At 56.9% G+C, this 16,181-nt stretch overlaps 1 protein-coding gene across 3 annotated transcripts in view; it reads right to left on the bottom strand.

The window, feature by feature from the left end:
• Positions 1-16,181, bottom strand: part of NCS1 (neuronal calcium sensor 1) — a 55,730-nt gene that overhangs the window by 34,619 nt on the left and 4,930 nt on the right. The window contains exon 1 of one of the 3 annotated variants that reach the window (XM_043469848.1): positions 3,085-3,400. The exons of the other annotated variants lie outside the window; for them this stretch is intronic. Coding sequence (XP_043325783.1) covers positions 3,085-3,319 — 235 coding nt within the window. The 5' untranslated portion in view covers positions 3,320-3,400. Of the gene's footprint in view, positions 1-3,084; positions 3,401-16,181 lie in introns of those variants that run through there. 3 annotated transcript variants of the gene reach the window in all.

The following is a 16,181-nucleotide window of genomic DNA, read 5'->3' as shown; positions in this document are numbered from 1 at the left end:
GCGCCCAGGATGCATGAAGGTCATTTTCAGGGCGACCAGCCCCCGGTCCCCTGCCCACACCAGTCCTGTGACGCCCTCAAGCTTCTCTAATCGGCCCCACCTCCAGGCCTTTGTACCGGCTGCTCCTTCTGCCGGAACCCTTGCCCTCACCTCTGTCACTGGAGTAACTCCTACAACACTTTTCAAGTCCCAGCTGGGATGTCCCTTTTCTAGGAAGCTCTTCTAAGCCCCCTCTTTGGGAACCCCCTTCATATGTGGGAAGCACTGTTTAAATGGAGTCTTGTCTTCCCAACAACTATATAACAGAGGGTCAGACAGGGCGCTGCCTGCAGGGCCAAGCCAGGGAGAAGGGGTTACAGAACACTGGAAAAATAGGGCAGACCACAGAGAAGGCTCTGGCCGTGTGCCCTTGGACGAATGAACTCACATCTCTGAGCCCTGGTTTGTTCATCTGTGCATGTGAAAGTGTTCGCTTACTCGTGTCTGACTCGTTGCAACCCCATAGAGTATAGCCTGCCAGGCTCCTCTGTCCTTGAAATTTTCCAAGCAAGATTACAGGAGTGAGTAGCCATTCCCTTCTCCGGGGATCTTCCTGACCCAGGATCGAACCCGGGTCTCCTGCATTGCAGGTAGCAGTCTGAGCCACCGATGGGACAAATAACAACCTCCCTCTGAGAGAAGGGGGATGAAGTTAGAGTGCTCAGTGCGATGTCTGGCACCCAGCGAGGGCTCATTAGAAGCCCTTTCCCCCCCTCATTTTCCCAGATGGATGCTAAGTCCCCAGTGGTCAAGCGCTTCTCCTAGCATCACCCTCAAAGCCCAGCCCCAGTGTCCCAACGTGGGAGGCAGAGAATAGACCCTGTTGATTCCCACATCGTCACCAAACCACTTGGCTGGGCTGGGAACACGTCCTAAAATATGATTCTCACGTGTTTACCTTCCCCATTACGACTGGCTCCGGCCAGTTTTAAAAACAAGCTGCCTTTCTCCAGCTCGCTCCTGCCTCCAGGCTCGTTAAGGAAACCGGTATTTAAGACCATGCAGCCTAAACTTGGAGAGGCTCTGGGTCAGCAACCTGTCTCCACCACTGGTAGACTGGCTTGCTCCAAAACAAGCGACTTATCCTCTCTGAGCCTCAAGGTCCTCATCTGAAGGATGGGTATAGACGCCTAGCAGGCAGAGCCATCGGGAGGGTTTCTTGAGGGCTGGATAGAAAATTCCCAGCTTAGAGGACAGCTGGGTGTCCACTGGACTCCCTCCCGCTGACCTGCCCTGAGCACCAGGGGCAACGGAGCTAGAGCGGGCCTGCTGGGGGCTCAGCGTGGAGAGCAGGGCCTAGCCCCTGCCCCCCGACCCAGTCTTCACCCCTGGCTGTGGTGGGGGTCCACCCAGGCCCCCTGCTCCCCTCCCACTCCCAGAGCCCCATTCCCGGGCGCTCTCTGCTCCTCCTCCCTTGCCCACAGCTCTGTCTGCCGGGAAAGAACTTGAGAGCTGGTCCCTGGAGCCCAGGATAAATGTTGAGTCTGATTTTTATTTCCCTAAAGCAAAATACCTCTCTCCTGATGGAAGCTCAGCTCAAACACGGTGGAAACAGACAGCAGGGGCTGCAGCCCCTGCAGAGGCGCTTGCAGGACTCCCTGCAGGCGGCCTCCCCAGGCCCGTTCTGCGGGGGGGTCCCTTTCCATCTCCAGGGACAAAGGCTGCAAGAATGCCGGTCATGCCTCCCCCACCCTCACAGCCGCTGAAGGAAAAGCCATCAGCAAAGGGGCCTCCGGTCTGATTCACACAAAAAGAGACCGTGGGGGCCGTTTGGACCTGGCCACCTGCAACCCCTCATCACAGAATCCCACCCTCTGACATCACGGATCCTGCTCCTTCCAGAAGTTCATCCGCCACCAAAGCTCCCCCCCAGGTCTCCGGGCTCTCCTTTGCTCGGGCTCCAAATATTGGGGTTCTCCAAGTCCCCACCCAGAGACCTCCTCATGATCTCTCTGGCTGGGGGGGAGGCAGCACGTGTACCCCGCACCCCTCCCTCCAGACTTCTAGCTCCTCTTGACAGCCCAGGGTCCCTTCATGGACCACATGGCCCAAATGTACCCAGACCAGTCTTCCCCTCCTGGGTCCCCAACCTGTGAGCACCCCTTCTTGCCTTACCAGGCAGTCCCACCCATCCTGGTTCTCTGAAGAACAGGAGAACATCCCCACCGTCCAGGGCCGGCCCGGAGCCCCCCAGCCCCAGCCCAGGGCTGTGCCAACTTCTTCCCATCCCCCCACCTCCCATCTGGGCCCCACTCGGCAGCGGCCAGCAGCCCTAATTTGGTCACATCCCTCCCCTCCCAGCAAAGCTTCTTCAGAGAAGGGAGGGAACGTGCTAGTGGGCCAGGACGCATCCCCCTGCACCGCAGCAGCCTGGCCCCCCCAGCCCAGGGGCAGGGACCCCCGCCCTCCCCCAAGGGGCAGTTGCTCATAGGGAGCATGGTGGTCTTGGGACACTGTGGATTTCAGGGCTCCGCGGCTCCCTTCCTGCGTGACCTGTCACTTCCTGAGTCTGGGCCTCAGTTTCCTTGCCTCTCCTGCTGCTCACGGCAGCGTCACCTGCTGTGCCAAATGTGAAGGGCCACACCAGGGGGATGGGAAGACAAGAAAGAGCGTTCAATAAGGCCTCTGAGGTTTCCCACCAGTAGGGGCAGGCCGCCCAAGGTCTGTGTGAGCGGGGCTCTCTCTGATCGCCCAAGAGCCACAAGCTCCCCAAGCCCCGATCACTCCCCACTGAGCTGTCCCAGACCCATGAGTCACACACAGCCCCTGGGGTGAGCCCGCATAGACTCCATGGACACACACGGGTGCTCCAGGGAGGAGTAGGCGAATCCTGGCTGCCCCCCACCTGGGGCCATGCGGCTTCCCCTCTGGGGGGGGAGGGCTCCTGAGACCTCCACGCCCCCACGAAGTCACCTAAGAGCAGCGAGTCAATGACCATGGAGGCTCACAGGCCCCCAGGCCAGAGGCCCCAAGGGGGAACACCAGGCGGGAGCCGAGAGGAGACCGCAGGGTGAGCACCCGCCCTGGAGCAGACAACACGGTGACCTCGGCCAGGGGCGGCAGGCAGGCTTGTCCGTGACACGGACCCTCCAGCAGAGCCGTCGCTAGAGGAGAGGTGAGGCGTGCCACCCACAGCCACTGCCCTGCAATGAGGTCGGTCCATGCCTTCGCCGGGCTGGGCACAGAGCAGACCCAGCGCCCTCCAGCCCGCCCTGCGCCTATTTTCCATAAATGTCCAGCTGCGGGGGGAGCTGGGCTTCAGGGCCGGCCTGGGTTTCATCAGGAAGGAGGCCTGGCCTCTCGCCCAGCCCTCCTGGGCATTCCGGGAGCCCCTCGCCCTCACCCAGAAGAAGCCAGTCTCCCAGAGCCCAGCCCGCTCAGGCCTCCCCCAGGAGTGGCAGTGGCCCAGCCCCCTTGGCTATTTCCACCCTCGCTGGCTGAGCTCCAGCCAGTAGGGGCCCACGGCCGCCCGCAGGGCCCCGCCTGCCTTGCCACCCTGCACCCTCTGTGCAGGCTCGCCGACTGCCAGCCCTGGGGGAGACCAGGGCCATAAGCCACTATTACAGCCACCAGCCCTGTACCCCGCCCTCCACGCGGGGCTCCGGAGACCCTCACAAAGCCCAGGGCTCCTGCGGTTTGCAGGGAGCCACTATAAAAGTCACCCATGAGCTGACCCGGCTCTGACAGCTCCTGCCCCTGCTCCTTACCCCATCCTCCCCCCATCCTCCACACTAAGAGGGATTAGGGTGCTGGGTGGCAGGATGACTGAGCAGTCCTGGGGCTGCTTCATCTACAGAAGAGCCCACTGGGGGTCTGGGGAGAGCGCCAGGGCCCCCTGACTTCAGGAACCTGGAGTGGATGTTGGTTCCCTGACCACAGAGGGTGGGTTCGGGCAGGGAGGGGCCCAGCCAGGCCCCAGGCTCCCAGACCTGCTCTTCGATGCCCTGAACTCAGGCCTGAAGGACCTGACCACAGCCCCAAAGAAGCTAGGCTCTCTCCCACTGCAGGGACGGGTCCACCCACTATGCGGTCACTGTGTGACCACGGTCAGCGCAGTCCCCTCTCTGAGCTGTGGTTTCCTCCTCCATCACAGGGCTGCTGCCGGCGCCAACGAGAAGCGGTTGAAGGTGCTGAGCCCAGCAAGCGATGAGTGCTCCACGCGGAGCCACAGACTCGCATGCCAACAGCCACGGTATCGGCAGAAAACATCAGGGGTCTCACCGCCATTGTGGCAAGATGGGACAAGGGGCTAGCGGAGCCAGGCGGTGGGGCCCGGGCCAAGACTGGACGCAGAGCAGAGAGGCCCTCAAGGGAACCCAGGCCTGAGAGGCTGCTCAGGCTCTCAGACCCCAGTTCAGAGGCCCCTGGTCCCACGTGGCCCCTCAGGCTCCTCCCTGAGCCCCAGACCACCCCACTGGCTGAGTTCTGGGGCTGCACCAGCCCTTGTGCTGAGAGGTGAAGGATCCCCAGCAGCCCACTTCACTCGTGAAGAAACCAAGGCTGCACAAGAGGCAAAGGCCCTCGTCCCAGGTCACGTTCGTGGCCAGTAGTGGAGGAGTGGTCAGTGGGAGGTGGGAGGTCAGGTCCACGTGACTCCTGAGCCCAAAGTCAAGAAGGCTTTAGCCTGGAGATGGTCATCCCCAAGAAGGGGGACGCCCACCCCGTGCCCCCAGCCATAGTAAGCCCTCGCCAAGCACCTATCGTGGGCCAGGCACTGGGGTGCGTGAGACTTGGGGAGCAGCAGCTCCTGTCCATCAAAGTGCTACCTCTCCTGGAGACTAAGGCCCCCTGGACCCCATCTTTCTCCTGGACACTGTGACCTTTCTGGCTTTCAGATTTCCCAAATAGAGCTTGAATCTTTGTGATTCATTTCCCACTCCAAGCTTCAGTTTTCTCCTCTGACAAATGGAGTAGGAATGTTCACTCTGACCCACTCACAGGTAGGAGAAAGTGCTTTGTCCCTGGAGGAGGAGTCCAAGGTCTCCCCAAAGGTGCCCTCCCCAGACCCCTGAGGGAAGAAGCCCAGGGTCCCCCATCCCAGGAGAGAGGGGCAGAGTCCAGGAAACCACTGAACAAAAGGTGTAGTTCAAGTCACGTGTTTTAGTTCAATTTTTTCTGTAGATTTTGCAGTCTATTTCCTCATTTACAGACGTTTGTTTTGCTTTAAAATTAAAATTTCAAAATGCATTGATTTTAATTTCTATGTAAGTTGAATAACTGTTCCCAAAATGTTCTCAAGTCAAACTGCAGGAAGATGTCATTTGTCTCGTGGCTTCCAGGAATAGCAAGACGAAAGAGCTGCCATATATTAGGCATGACTGTGTGTGTGTCCTAGACAAAGCACGTCTCATGCCTAAAGCTCATTCAGTGCCCAAATGATGCTGTGAGGCAAGGATTTTGATTATCCCCATTATACAGATCAGGAAACTGAGACCCCAGGAGTAAAGCCATTTGCCCAAGAACCAAAGTTAGCCTGCAGTGGAGCTGGAGCCAGAACCAAGGTCTGAGTGACAGCAGAGCTTGTCCGGAAGTGCGGTGTTTAAAACATCACAGAAATGTATTCTGAGGATAACCTTGTTTAACATTCTGCCTGATTCCTGCACTTCACCATCTGTCCCCTTGAATCTCTGGCTTCTCTGAATCCCCAGAAAAGGGCCACCAGGGCTGGGAGGCAGAAGTCCATAGTATCTGCTGATCTATTAATGACTTGCTTTGATGAGGGAACCAGACCAAGGCACACTGACACAGGTTCAAATCCCGGCTCTCCCACGTCCCAGCTGTGCACCCTTGAATAAGTCAGTTAACCTCTCTGAATCTCATCTGAAAACGGAGCACGCTAAAACCTGCCATAGCTATATACATAGTGAAGAGACGAGAAGGAACTGGCAGAAATGTTCTCAACAGTGACATCAGAAAAACAGTACAAGGAATGCCTGCAACTTCCAATTTTGTCCTTCCCCAGTGGCTGAATCTGTGGGCAGGATCTGAGTCCGCCTACATCACAGCCATAGAACAGCATCCAGTACCCAGCAGGTGCTCTGCGCGCATTCGTTCTTGTAGAACACACGTGTTATGCTTGATTTAGGTGGGTAAGTTGGAAAGTAGACATACCTGCCTTTATCGTCTGAAACTCAGTTACTTCTGGCTAATAAATGGACTGGCCTCGGTGACTACACATGTGTTCGCTCACCCTGTCACACACGCACACACACACCAAGGTATGACTCCGACGATTCCCTGGTTCAAGCCCTCTCTACCGACAGACTCTGAATCTTCCGGAAGAGTGGGAGGTCCTGAAGGAAGCGAACCACACCTTCTGCTTCCTTTGAGACCTTGGGGAAAGGCTGACATTCGAGATTTTCTCAGGACTCCTGGGGGAGAACCTCTCAAACATTTCAGAGTGGAGTGGAGTGCTCAGGGATTTGGTGCAGCCCAATTTCACGAATATTTTCCAAGCACCTGCCAAGGTCAGGGCCTTCCCTTGTGGCTCAGCTGGTAAAGAATCTGCCTGCAATGCGGGAGACCTGGGTTTGAGCTCAGAGGCTGCAGGAGAGACTGAGGCACCTGGCCAACAGGAAGGATCTATTTCTGAGTTGAGTAATTCATTCTTTAGCCCCTGTGAAACCTTAAGAAACTGAGTTCACTTCTCTGAGCCTCAGTCTCCTCACCTGTAAAATGGGGATGGTGGTGATGGTGACAAAACCTTCCTTCCAGGGCGGTTAGAAGGAACAAACAGGATTTTTCACCCCTTTGTTCATCTGGCAATTAATTTCTGAGCACTCATATGGGCCAGGGAACACGACAGTGACCTAGACACCAGTCCTTGTCCTTCAAGGCCCTGATGGAACTGGAGATTTGGACCTACAGCAGGGGACCACAAGGCTGTCTAATTATCTGTCATGTAAAGCAGGAAACTGACCCAAGCAGGGGTCAGGGCGTTCTCCCCGAGGACGGGGCGCTTACACAGACCTATAAAGGCGATCAGACCTCAGCGGGCAGAGAGAAGGGGTTTGCCAGCACTGGGGCTGCTGATGCCCAAAGTTCAGAGCACGGTGAGATCTGGGGACCACCAGAAGGGGCCAGGGGAGAAGTGCCACGGGACATCCCTGGTGCTCCAGTGGGGAACACTCTGCACTCCCAATGCAGAGGGCCCAGGTTCGATCCCTGGTCAGGGAACTAGATCCCACATGCTGCAGCAAAGATTGAAGATCCCAGTGCAGCCAAGTAAATACTTAAAAGAAGCAGCCTATGATCCAGGCAGACGGAGCACAGCAAAGATTCCAAAATGTTAGCAATCGCTACTATTATTAAAGGTGTCACTGCACGCAAAGGCAGGGCAGGACACCCAGGGCCAATAACATGAGCATCTGGGAGGGGAGGGGGCGACAAGAAGCCATGGATAGTCGCCCTCCTCCTATCCACACCGTCCTGGGGCCAATGGTCTCTGCCTCCTCTGACCCATAGCCTCCACTTCCTTGCTTTGTCCCTAGTCCTGGGAAAGGGAGGGACACGCCGGGCTGGCCTTCATCACAGGGGCCCCCAAGGGTTCCAGGGCACACATCCCAGGGCCTGCGAGGGGGGAGCCCCAGGAGCCCAGGGTTCACAGCTCTGAGGGTTCCGACTCCAGCTCTGGCCCTTTAAGAGCTGAGTCGGGTCATTCATTGTCCTGGACTCCGGCACTGGGACTCCGAGAAATTCACACCCGCACACCCGCCAGCCTGGCCAAAACCCACTAGAGGCTGGACCGTGACCCTGACCTCCCACTGGTGCCTCCTCGGGCCAAGACGGGCCCCCTTCTCCCTCACGGTGCCCTGTGTCCTCACCTCTTTCCCAAGGCTGGCCCCACCAGTGTGGCCTCTGAGTGGAGCCTTGCCCTGCTGGTCAGCTGCTCCACTGAGGGTTTCCCCGATCAGCCTCTAGTTCCAATCAGCATCTAGTTCCGGGGCACCCCCTCTACCCTCCCACCCCTGCTCCTCCGGGTTTCCAGGGCCTCAGAGTTGCCACAGCTTGATGCCTCCAGACCCAGAACACACTGTTCCTTCTCTGTGAAACACTCTCAGCATCTCCCATAAACCACCCCTCCCCCCAAATCTCCCCGTGGCATCTCAGCTCCTACATCTCCCCCAGGTCGTGCTGCCAGAGTGAGCAAATAAAAATTCACATTTCACATAAACAACGAATAACTATTTAGCACATCTAGGAACCCTACCCTTGTTGTTCAGTCGCTCAGTCGTGTCCGACTCTTTGCGACCCCATGGACTGCAGCACGCCAGGCTTCTTTGTCCTTCACCATCTCCCGGAGCTTGCTTAGATTCACGTCCATTGAGCTGGTGATGCCACCCAACCGTTTCATCCTCTGTCGCCCCTTCTCCTTGGCCCTCAATCTTTCCCAGCATCAGGGTCTTTTCTAATGAGTCAGCTCTTTGCATCAGGTGGCCAAAGTATTGGAGCTTCAGCATCTGTCCTTTTAATGAATATTCAGGGTTGATTTCCTATAGGATTGACTGGTTTGATCTTGCAGTTCAAAGGACTCTCAAGTGTCTTCTCAAGCACCCCAGTTCGAAAGCATCAATTCTTTGGTGCTCAGCCGTCTTTATGGTCCAACTCTCACAACCGTACGTGATAACCGTCTCTCCTAAAACACCGCCTCCTCCAGGAAGCCCTCCCAGGTGCACCCCAGACCCGGTGGACTCGCATTGCGTTGCACAACGCTCTATCTTGCTTCCCTGCCAAACCGAATACCAGGAGGGCCAGAAATCCATCCATCCAATCTACCCCATGTCTTGGCACTCCCATGACTTTCTGGATTGGGGATTGAAGGGTAGCATAGTGGCCCAGGGATGCCCTCAGCCAGACTTGCCCACAAGGGCACCCAGGGCCTTCACCCGTTCGTGCACGGCGGGCTGGCCCTCCTTCCTGGAGACGTGCCCAGAACGTTTCTCATGACCACCCAGACCCCTCCATGGAGCCAGGGCGGCGGAAACATGCATCAAGGTGGGAGCAGTTGGCAGGCTCCTCTCCCTTATTTTGATGACTACTGTTGGTTTTAATTAAGATCCCATTCCGCTCAGGCCTAGCAAGGAAACAATAACTGCCCAATGTGGCCATGTGGGCTAGCGAACCATGGAGAGGGGCAGGGCCACGGGGGCCCGGGGCAGGACCCCCTTCCTGCCAGCAGAGGCTTTGAGCTCCATCAAGCTCTTCGCCTGCCCAGCACACACACCATATATTTTTGAACAGAAGGGAAGCTTTCCTTTTTTTCCCCCACAGTGCCAAAAATAGCCCCATCTCCTGCCTTTGAACAGGAATCTTGTGGTTCCTACAAAGAGACAGGGGCAGGAGGGGCCTCAAAGGAGGGGTTGAGCTGATTGGCTGGACCCCCTCCTCATCTCCCCAGCCCCAGCAGGAGAGAGGGGCTGGGGTCCTCGCTAGGCCTGACCTGCTGAGGCCCAGCCTCCCAGCCCCTGCCGTCTGAGGTCCACCCGTCTCCCCCAGATGTGGCAAGCCCCCCATCACCCAGGCAGGAGGTGGGAGGAGGCCAGGCCAGCAAAGACCCAAGATGAATGAGAAAAAACATCCTTCATCCATTAGCGTGTGCATCAATGGATTTGTTTCCTTCCTTCTGACAAACGTGTTCCAGGCTCTGTCCGAGACCAGACGTGGTCCCATCCTCACGGTGCCCATAGCCTGATGGAAGCAGGGTGGGATATACATATCCTCACCGCTAGGTCTGGGGCAGGCACTGGCTGGGTCCCAGGCCCCTCCGTGGAGGGGACTTGGGCGCTGGTATAAGCCAAGTGTGGGCGGGGATGGGGGGCCCCAGGGAACAAGGCAAACGGAAGGGTCAGATCAAAAGCTGTCCTAGTGGCCGCTCATCCCTGGTGAGGACCCTCATGTCACCTGGCTGCAGGCCCGTGGCGGGGGGGGTGTTTTCCCATTTTACGCGTGAGGCCCCCAGGACTCAGAGAAGGGTTTTCAAGTCTAGGATGTCCAGGCCCTCTTCCATCCATCACCCCGGGAGGCGGGGCTGTCATCACTGGCCCATTTTACAGATGAAGTGAGGAGGCTCCACAGGAAAGGGCTTGGCCAAGATCGCAGAGCTGATGAGAGGAGCTGGGCGTTGTACCCAGGCCCGGCTGGTCCCTGCAGGGGAACTCCAACAAGCCATCTCAAATCCTGTCCCGTCCCCCACCCCCACCAGGTCCCTAGATCTCAGATCCCATTTCCTCCCCTACCCCTGGAAGAGAAGGTAGGTGTCAGGGTCAGAAGGGATCACAGGCCTGGGAGATGGGGCTGTTGTCATCCAGTCGCTCGGTCGTGTCTAAACTCTTTGCGACCCCATGGAGCACACCAGTCTTCCCTGTCCTTCACTACTGCCCAGAGTTTGCTCAAAATCATGTCCATTGAGTTGGTGATGCCATCCAACCATCTCATCCTCTGTCATCCCCTTCTCCTCCTGCCCTCAATCTTTCCCAGCATCAGGGTCTTTTCTAATGGAAGTAGGGAACTGGGGGGTAAAGCCAACCAACTCTGCCTTCCTCCAAATCCAGGGTCCTTTCAGGTTCCCACAGCAGCTTCCTAGTTTAAAAAAACAAAAAAAAGAGGCCACGTCCTGCCCCCAGAAGGCCAGAGCAGTAGGGGAGCCAGAGAAGGCTGAAGAAAAGAGAGAATGGCACTCTGAGCCCACTTCCTAGATGAAAACCCAAGCTTGGAATGAAAAAAAAAAAAAAGCAGAGTGCTATTTCTGCCTTGGGTTAAACATTCCTCAAAGCCACATTCCTCTGCCCTCCTCCTCCTCCCCTGCCAGGGAATCCAGAGCTCCGTGTGGCCTGGACGCCCCGCCAGCTTCCGGGGCCACCTCGTGACAGCAGGGGTGCCAGAGCCAGCAGCTGGCCCGCACCATCCCGAGCGCCCCGCCGGGCTCCCGAGGGGGGAGCACGGCCTCCTTGGGGGCACCGTCGGTCAGGCTTCCCCGGGGCTGAGAAAAGGCGACGCCCCATCTTACTGAGAGCGCGATGGATGGGGACTGGAGACCCTGAGAGGCGCAGTCAAAGGCCACGGCAAGCCGTGGGCTGGAACGGGGATCCCAGACTCTGACCTGGCAACTCCCCGCCCCCATCAGATGGCAGGGCAGGGGCACAGATGGGTCCCACCCGGGTCATCGGAGGAGCGAAACAAAGCAACACATGGACAAGCACGTTGGGAAGACTGAGCCGTCCCCAGAGGCACACACAGGCCTGCACTGTGGTCTAGGCTGGGCCCTGAACAAGCCCCTAAATCCACCAGATGTGTCCCAGCCCTCAAGTCGCTTGCAGCGACCCGGCCCCCAGACCCCGCGGTCCTCTGTGTCACTGTGCCTCTGAGCCCCCGTGAGGACTCCGCATCTTCCTTGGTCCAACAGACACTTTCCGAGGCACCCCACCCATGCCAGGCAGGGGCAGGGCAGGGTGGCCGGGGCGCTCTGGGCCTCCACGGCCTCACTCTTGGGGGGCCCCCTCCTCAGGCTGCCCCCTACCAGCTTCCCAGCCCCCAGTCTGTGGGCTCCCCGAAAGCAGAGAACACTGCACAATGGGGTGCTCTGCTCCAGAGCTCACACGTTGGGGGGCTTCCCTGAGGTCAGCACAGGGTCCACACAAGGTCAGAACCCAAGGCCCCCCATGGATGGGGCAGAGCTCAGAGGCGGGGGTGCAGCCCGGCCCACTGCAAGCTCCTGGTGGGGCTCCCTGGACTCGTCCCAGCCCTTCTCCTGCCACCTTCCTGCAGGCCTCAGCTCTGCCCCAGAGGAAGCCAAGCAAGGCTGCCTCCAGTCCCTGCAGAAATCAGAACAGCTAGACCAGTAGGGCTGGGAGTTCCCCGGCGATCCGGTACTTTGGACTCTACACTTTCACTGCCAAGGGCATGAGTTCAGTTCCTGGTGGAGAAACTAAGATCCTGCAAGCCACACAGCACCGCCAAAAATAAATAAGATCAGTAGGGCTGTGTGTGCTTCCAGCTGGAAGGATCCTACCACCACCCCACCACAACCTCCCATCCGGCCCAGGCATCCAGGAACACCTGGCACTGTCTGACCCTCCAGCAGCTGCTTGAATGCCTCCACTGACGGGGCACTCACTTCCTTCGGCAGCAGCTCCAAGGTTACAAGGCTTACAGAGATGGGACCCTGGCACGGGGTGGGAAGGGCATGGCTTTGGCAAGACAAAGGTCTAAGTCTAAGCACGAGCCCCATCTTGGTTGCTGACTGGCTGGACGTACATGTCCCTGAACCTGCCTGGGCCTTCTTTCCCTCATCTGTAAAATGGACACAATAGACCCTACTCCCCGGGCTGCAGTGAGAACACAGGAGGGAAGTCGGTACTCCGCATGCTTGGCACCGAGTGCCCACTTGGTAAACAGGATTCATCCTTACCGTCTTTCCTTCCAATGACATTTCCCCATGGCTCAAGGGCAGGGGGCTCCCAGAGACCGAAGCCTCGAGGCCAGGGCAGAAAGGGAGAGACGCGGCAGCCACGTCACCTGGCCCCGGGGCAGGCAGTTGAGCGAGTTCTGGCCCAGCCGCGGCCTGTCTCTGCCTCCCACCCAAGTGCCCCCACCCCCCCTGCACACCTACATCACAACCTGCTCAGACCTGCCCTCACACACACCGACGTGCCGCTCGCCCACTCCCGACACACGCCGCGACCCCACCACTCACACTAAACGCCCACTCCCGGCGCCCACACTCACTCACGCTCACCCACACCCATGCCCTTAGCGTCTTGGCGCGCCTCCCCCCCTACCCGCACAGGACCCCTCCTCCAGGCCTCACTCACCAGGTGTGTGCCCTGGGCCAGCTGCGGTCCCCTCTGAGCCTCAGTTTCCTCATCTGTAAAGCGGGGACCACGCAGAGCTCCCGGGAGGAGTGAGTGACGAACACGTGAACCCTAAGCTGGGACTGCATCCCACAGACGTGATTTAAGGTCCAACTCCTGCCGTGGCGACAGCCTCTGATCCTCACGAGTCGCTGCTCACGGGTCCCGCGTCACCACCGACGTGCTCAGAGGGAGCGCCGAGCGAGCCACAAACTCAGTGTCTCCGCCGTGTCTGATCCCACACATAGCCCTGTGTTATGGGGGGCTTATGATCCCCAGCTCACAGACGAGAAAACGGAGGCATCAGAAGAGGAAGGATGTGCCTGTGGCCGAGCCAAGTCATCGGACGCTGGAGCCCAAGCCTGTCCCGTCCCTGGGGCCCAGGAGGCGGGGGGCTTCCCCAAAGGAAGTCGCACCCTCCGGCAATCTGAACACTGTACACAAAGGGAAACCAAGGCCCAGAAGGGGCTAGCGATTCCAGTCACTGTCCAGGCTGCAGCGGTTCTGGGACAGAACCCCAGGCAGCTGTGTCTCCAGTCCCCCAGACCCACGTGCACGCAGGATCCTAAAACCCAGCCTTCAGGAGCCGGCCCACCCTCCCCACCTCCCAGAACAATCCAGCCACCAACCCGCCAGGCCAAACACGGAAGTCTGCTGCATTTGCCACTTGCTCCCAACTCAGTCAAGGGCCTGTGACGATCTACCCTGTGACCTCCCAGGGGGGTGGCCATGAACCGTCCCCTGATTCTGATGGCCAATCAGCCTCCATCCCTTGAGGTCAATTACTGCCACTCACTGGCAACGGTTCCTGCGCCTGCCGACGGGCACACACCAGGCACCCAGAGCTCACAGAGGTGGGGGCTCCCCGGGGATACACGGCCAACACCCTTACCCTTGAGCCCTCACCACTCTGCTGTCCCACTCCTGGCTGGGAATCTGACCCCAATTTCACATTATCTGGAAACTTGGCATGTTAATTTATGATGATCTCTGCCCTGGCTTCCCTGTGGCTCAGATGGTAAAGAATCTGTTTGCAAGGCAGGAGACCCAGGTTTGATCCCTGGGTCAGGGAGATCCCATGGAGAAGGGAATGGTAATCCACTCCAATATTCTTGCCTGGAGAATTTCACAGACAGAGGAGCCTGGCGGGCTACAGTCCATGGGGTCGCAAAGAGTCGGACACAACCGAGCGACTAACAGTCTCACTTTCTGCCCTGGTAGACAGGCCACATGCAATGCAAACTATTTCATCTCATAATGACAGTAAGAAGGAATCTCTTTTTAATTTCCATTTATTTGTTTTTCCTTACCTGAGAGCAAGAGAGATTCAGGACAAGATGAACCTTATCAACTTCAATGACATCCTCATCTCCACCCCAAAGGCCAACTCATCATGGCACCATGGGAGGCACCCGACGGGAATGAGCTGTCCTAGGTTCCTGCCCTGTGTATTTGCCATGTGGCCTTGGGAGAGAGATTTCATCTCTCAGGTACTCGACTGGTCTGTTAGTAAAATGAGGACATTGAACTACATGACCCCAAAGTCTCCTCTAGCTCAAAGATTCCAGGATTTTATTTTACAGTAATCAAAGAAATGAATATTGAAATAGCAAGCTACTTTTTTCTTCTTCATCAAGTTGGCAATTATTAAGAAAACAATAATACTCGGTGCTGGCAAGGATACAGGGAAATAGGCACTCCCTCATCCACTTTTGCTGAAAACATAAATGGGAACATATTGATACTTTGTGGAGAGCAACCGAACAATTTTTCAATCAGAAGCCTTTTAAGATGTTCCCAGCCTGTAATACCACAACTTCATTTGGGGAAATTTATCTTCAAGAAGAGACATGTGCAAAAATTTACTACAGAGATGTTTATGCCAAGATTTGGTACAAAGATGCTTGTCACAGCACTGTTTACACTGGGGAGAAAAAAGCAATCTACCTGTCCAGTGGCCAGGGATTAAATAAAATATGTTGTATTTATACGATGCATCATTTAAAAATCATGTTTTAGAAGAACAGTTAAAGATGTGGACAAACATTCACAATTGTCAGATTTTTAAAAGTTAAAAGAGTATATAATCTCAAATTCACAAGGTAATGAAACCTATGTACCAAGTCCTGTTAGGTCTTCCTTCCAAATACATGCAGGATCTGTCCTTAACATCACCCCCACTGATGAACCCCCAGTTCATCACCGTGATCACCCGACTTTGATTGCAACCCTCTTCTCCAATCCACTCACTGGTAAAAGGTAAAGATGTCTGCTCAGTAGCATCCGACACCCTTGCGACCTCATGGACTGTAGCCCACCAGGCTCCTCTGTCCATGGAATTTTTCCAGGCAAGAGTATGGAGTGAGGTGCCATCTCCTTTCTAGCGGGTCTTACCAACCCAGAGATCGAACTCTTGTCTCTTGCATCTTCTGCATTAGAAGGCGGATTCTTTACCACTGAGCCACCTGGGAAGCCCTCCATTCATTGGACTATGTGCTAAAACGATATCCAAACCCAAATCTCCTGTCTCCACCACCTCCATCCATGGACCCCCATCCCACCCACCTCAGAAAATGTCCAAGCCCCTTCCTATGGTCTTTGGGTGAGGGACGGCACAAGACCTGTCCACCGGCCTGCTCTGTCAGCCCAGGGGGGCTCAGGCCTGGCCTTGGGAGCAGAGCAGGCTGGGTCCAATCCTGAGGCTGCCACAGGAGAAAGAGCTTTTCCCTGACACCTTGCGATGTGAGATGCTAGAACTCTCTGGGGTGGGGGTGGCGACGGATGGAGCTGGAGGAGGCAGAGAGCCAGAAGAGGTGTTTGGAGGTGACCTGGGCCCTGGGGGAGTCTCTGCCCCTCTCTGGCCTCTGTTTCTCTCATCAAGGGGCAGAATGTAAACCAGTGAGAATATCCTGCTCGGGAGGACAGAGGACTTGCCTCCGAGGACCTCCAGGAGAGGTTTAAAGGGTCCTCCCCAGAACCAGGCAGCATGCTAAATCCTCTGACTCTGGGGCCCCTGTGATGTCTGTTTCCCAGAGGAAAGTGAGGCTCCAGGAGACGAGGCTTGCCCAAGGAAAGGGCCAGAACCCCAGTACATGCAGCCCCCGGGTTCTACAGCCCTCTCGGAGACTCTGTGGCTAACCTCCTGCTCCCCTCCAACCCACACTTGGACCTCAAAGCCCTCTCCCCTTTAGACCCACAGAGTCACTTGGGCAGTTATTGCAGATGAGCAAACTGGGGCTCAGAGAGGATGAGTGACTTGTCCAAGGTCACAGACTGTGAATGAGGACCCGGCCC

The sequence above is a fragment of the Cervus canadensis genome, chromosome 5 (genome assembly GCF_019320065.1).
Source record: "Cervus canadensis isolate Bull #8, Minnesota chromosome 5, ASM1932006v1, whole genome shotgun sequence".
Taxonomy (NCBI): Eukaryota; Metazoa; Chordata; class Mammalia; order Artiodactyla; family Cervidae; genus Cervus; species Cervus canadensis.
Note: the sequence above shows the minus strand (reverse complement) of the source record. Positions and strands in the feature narration are given on the sequence as shown.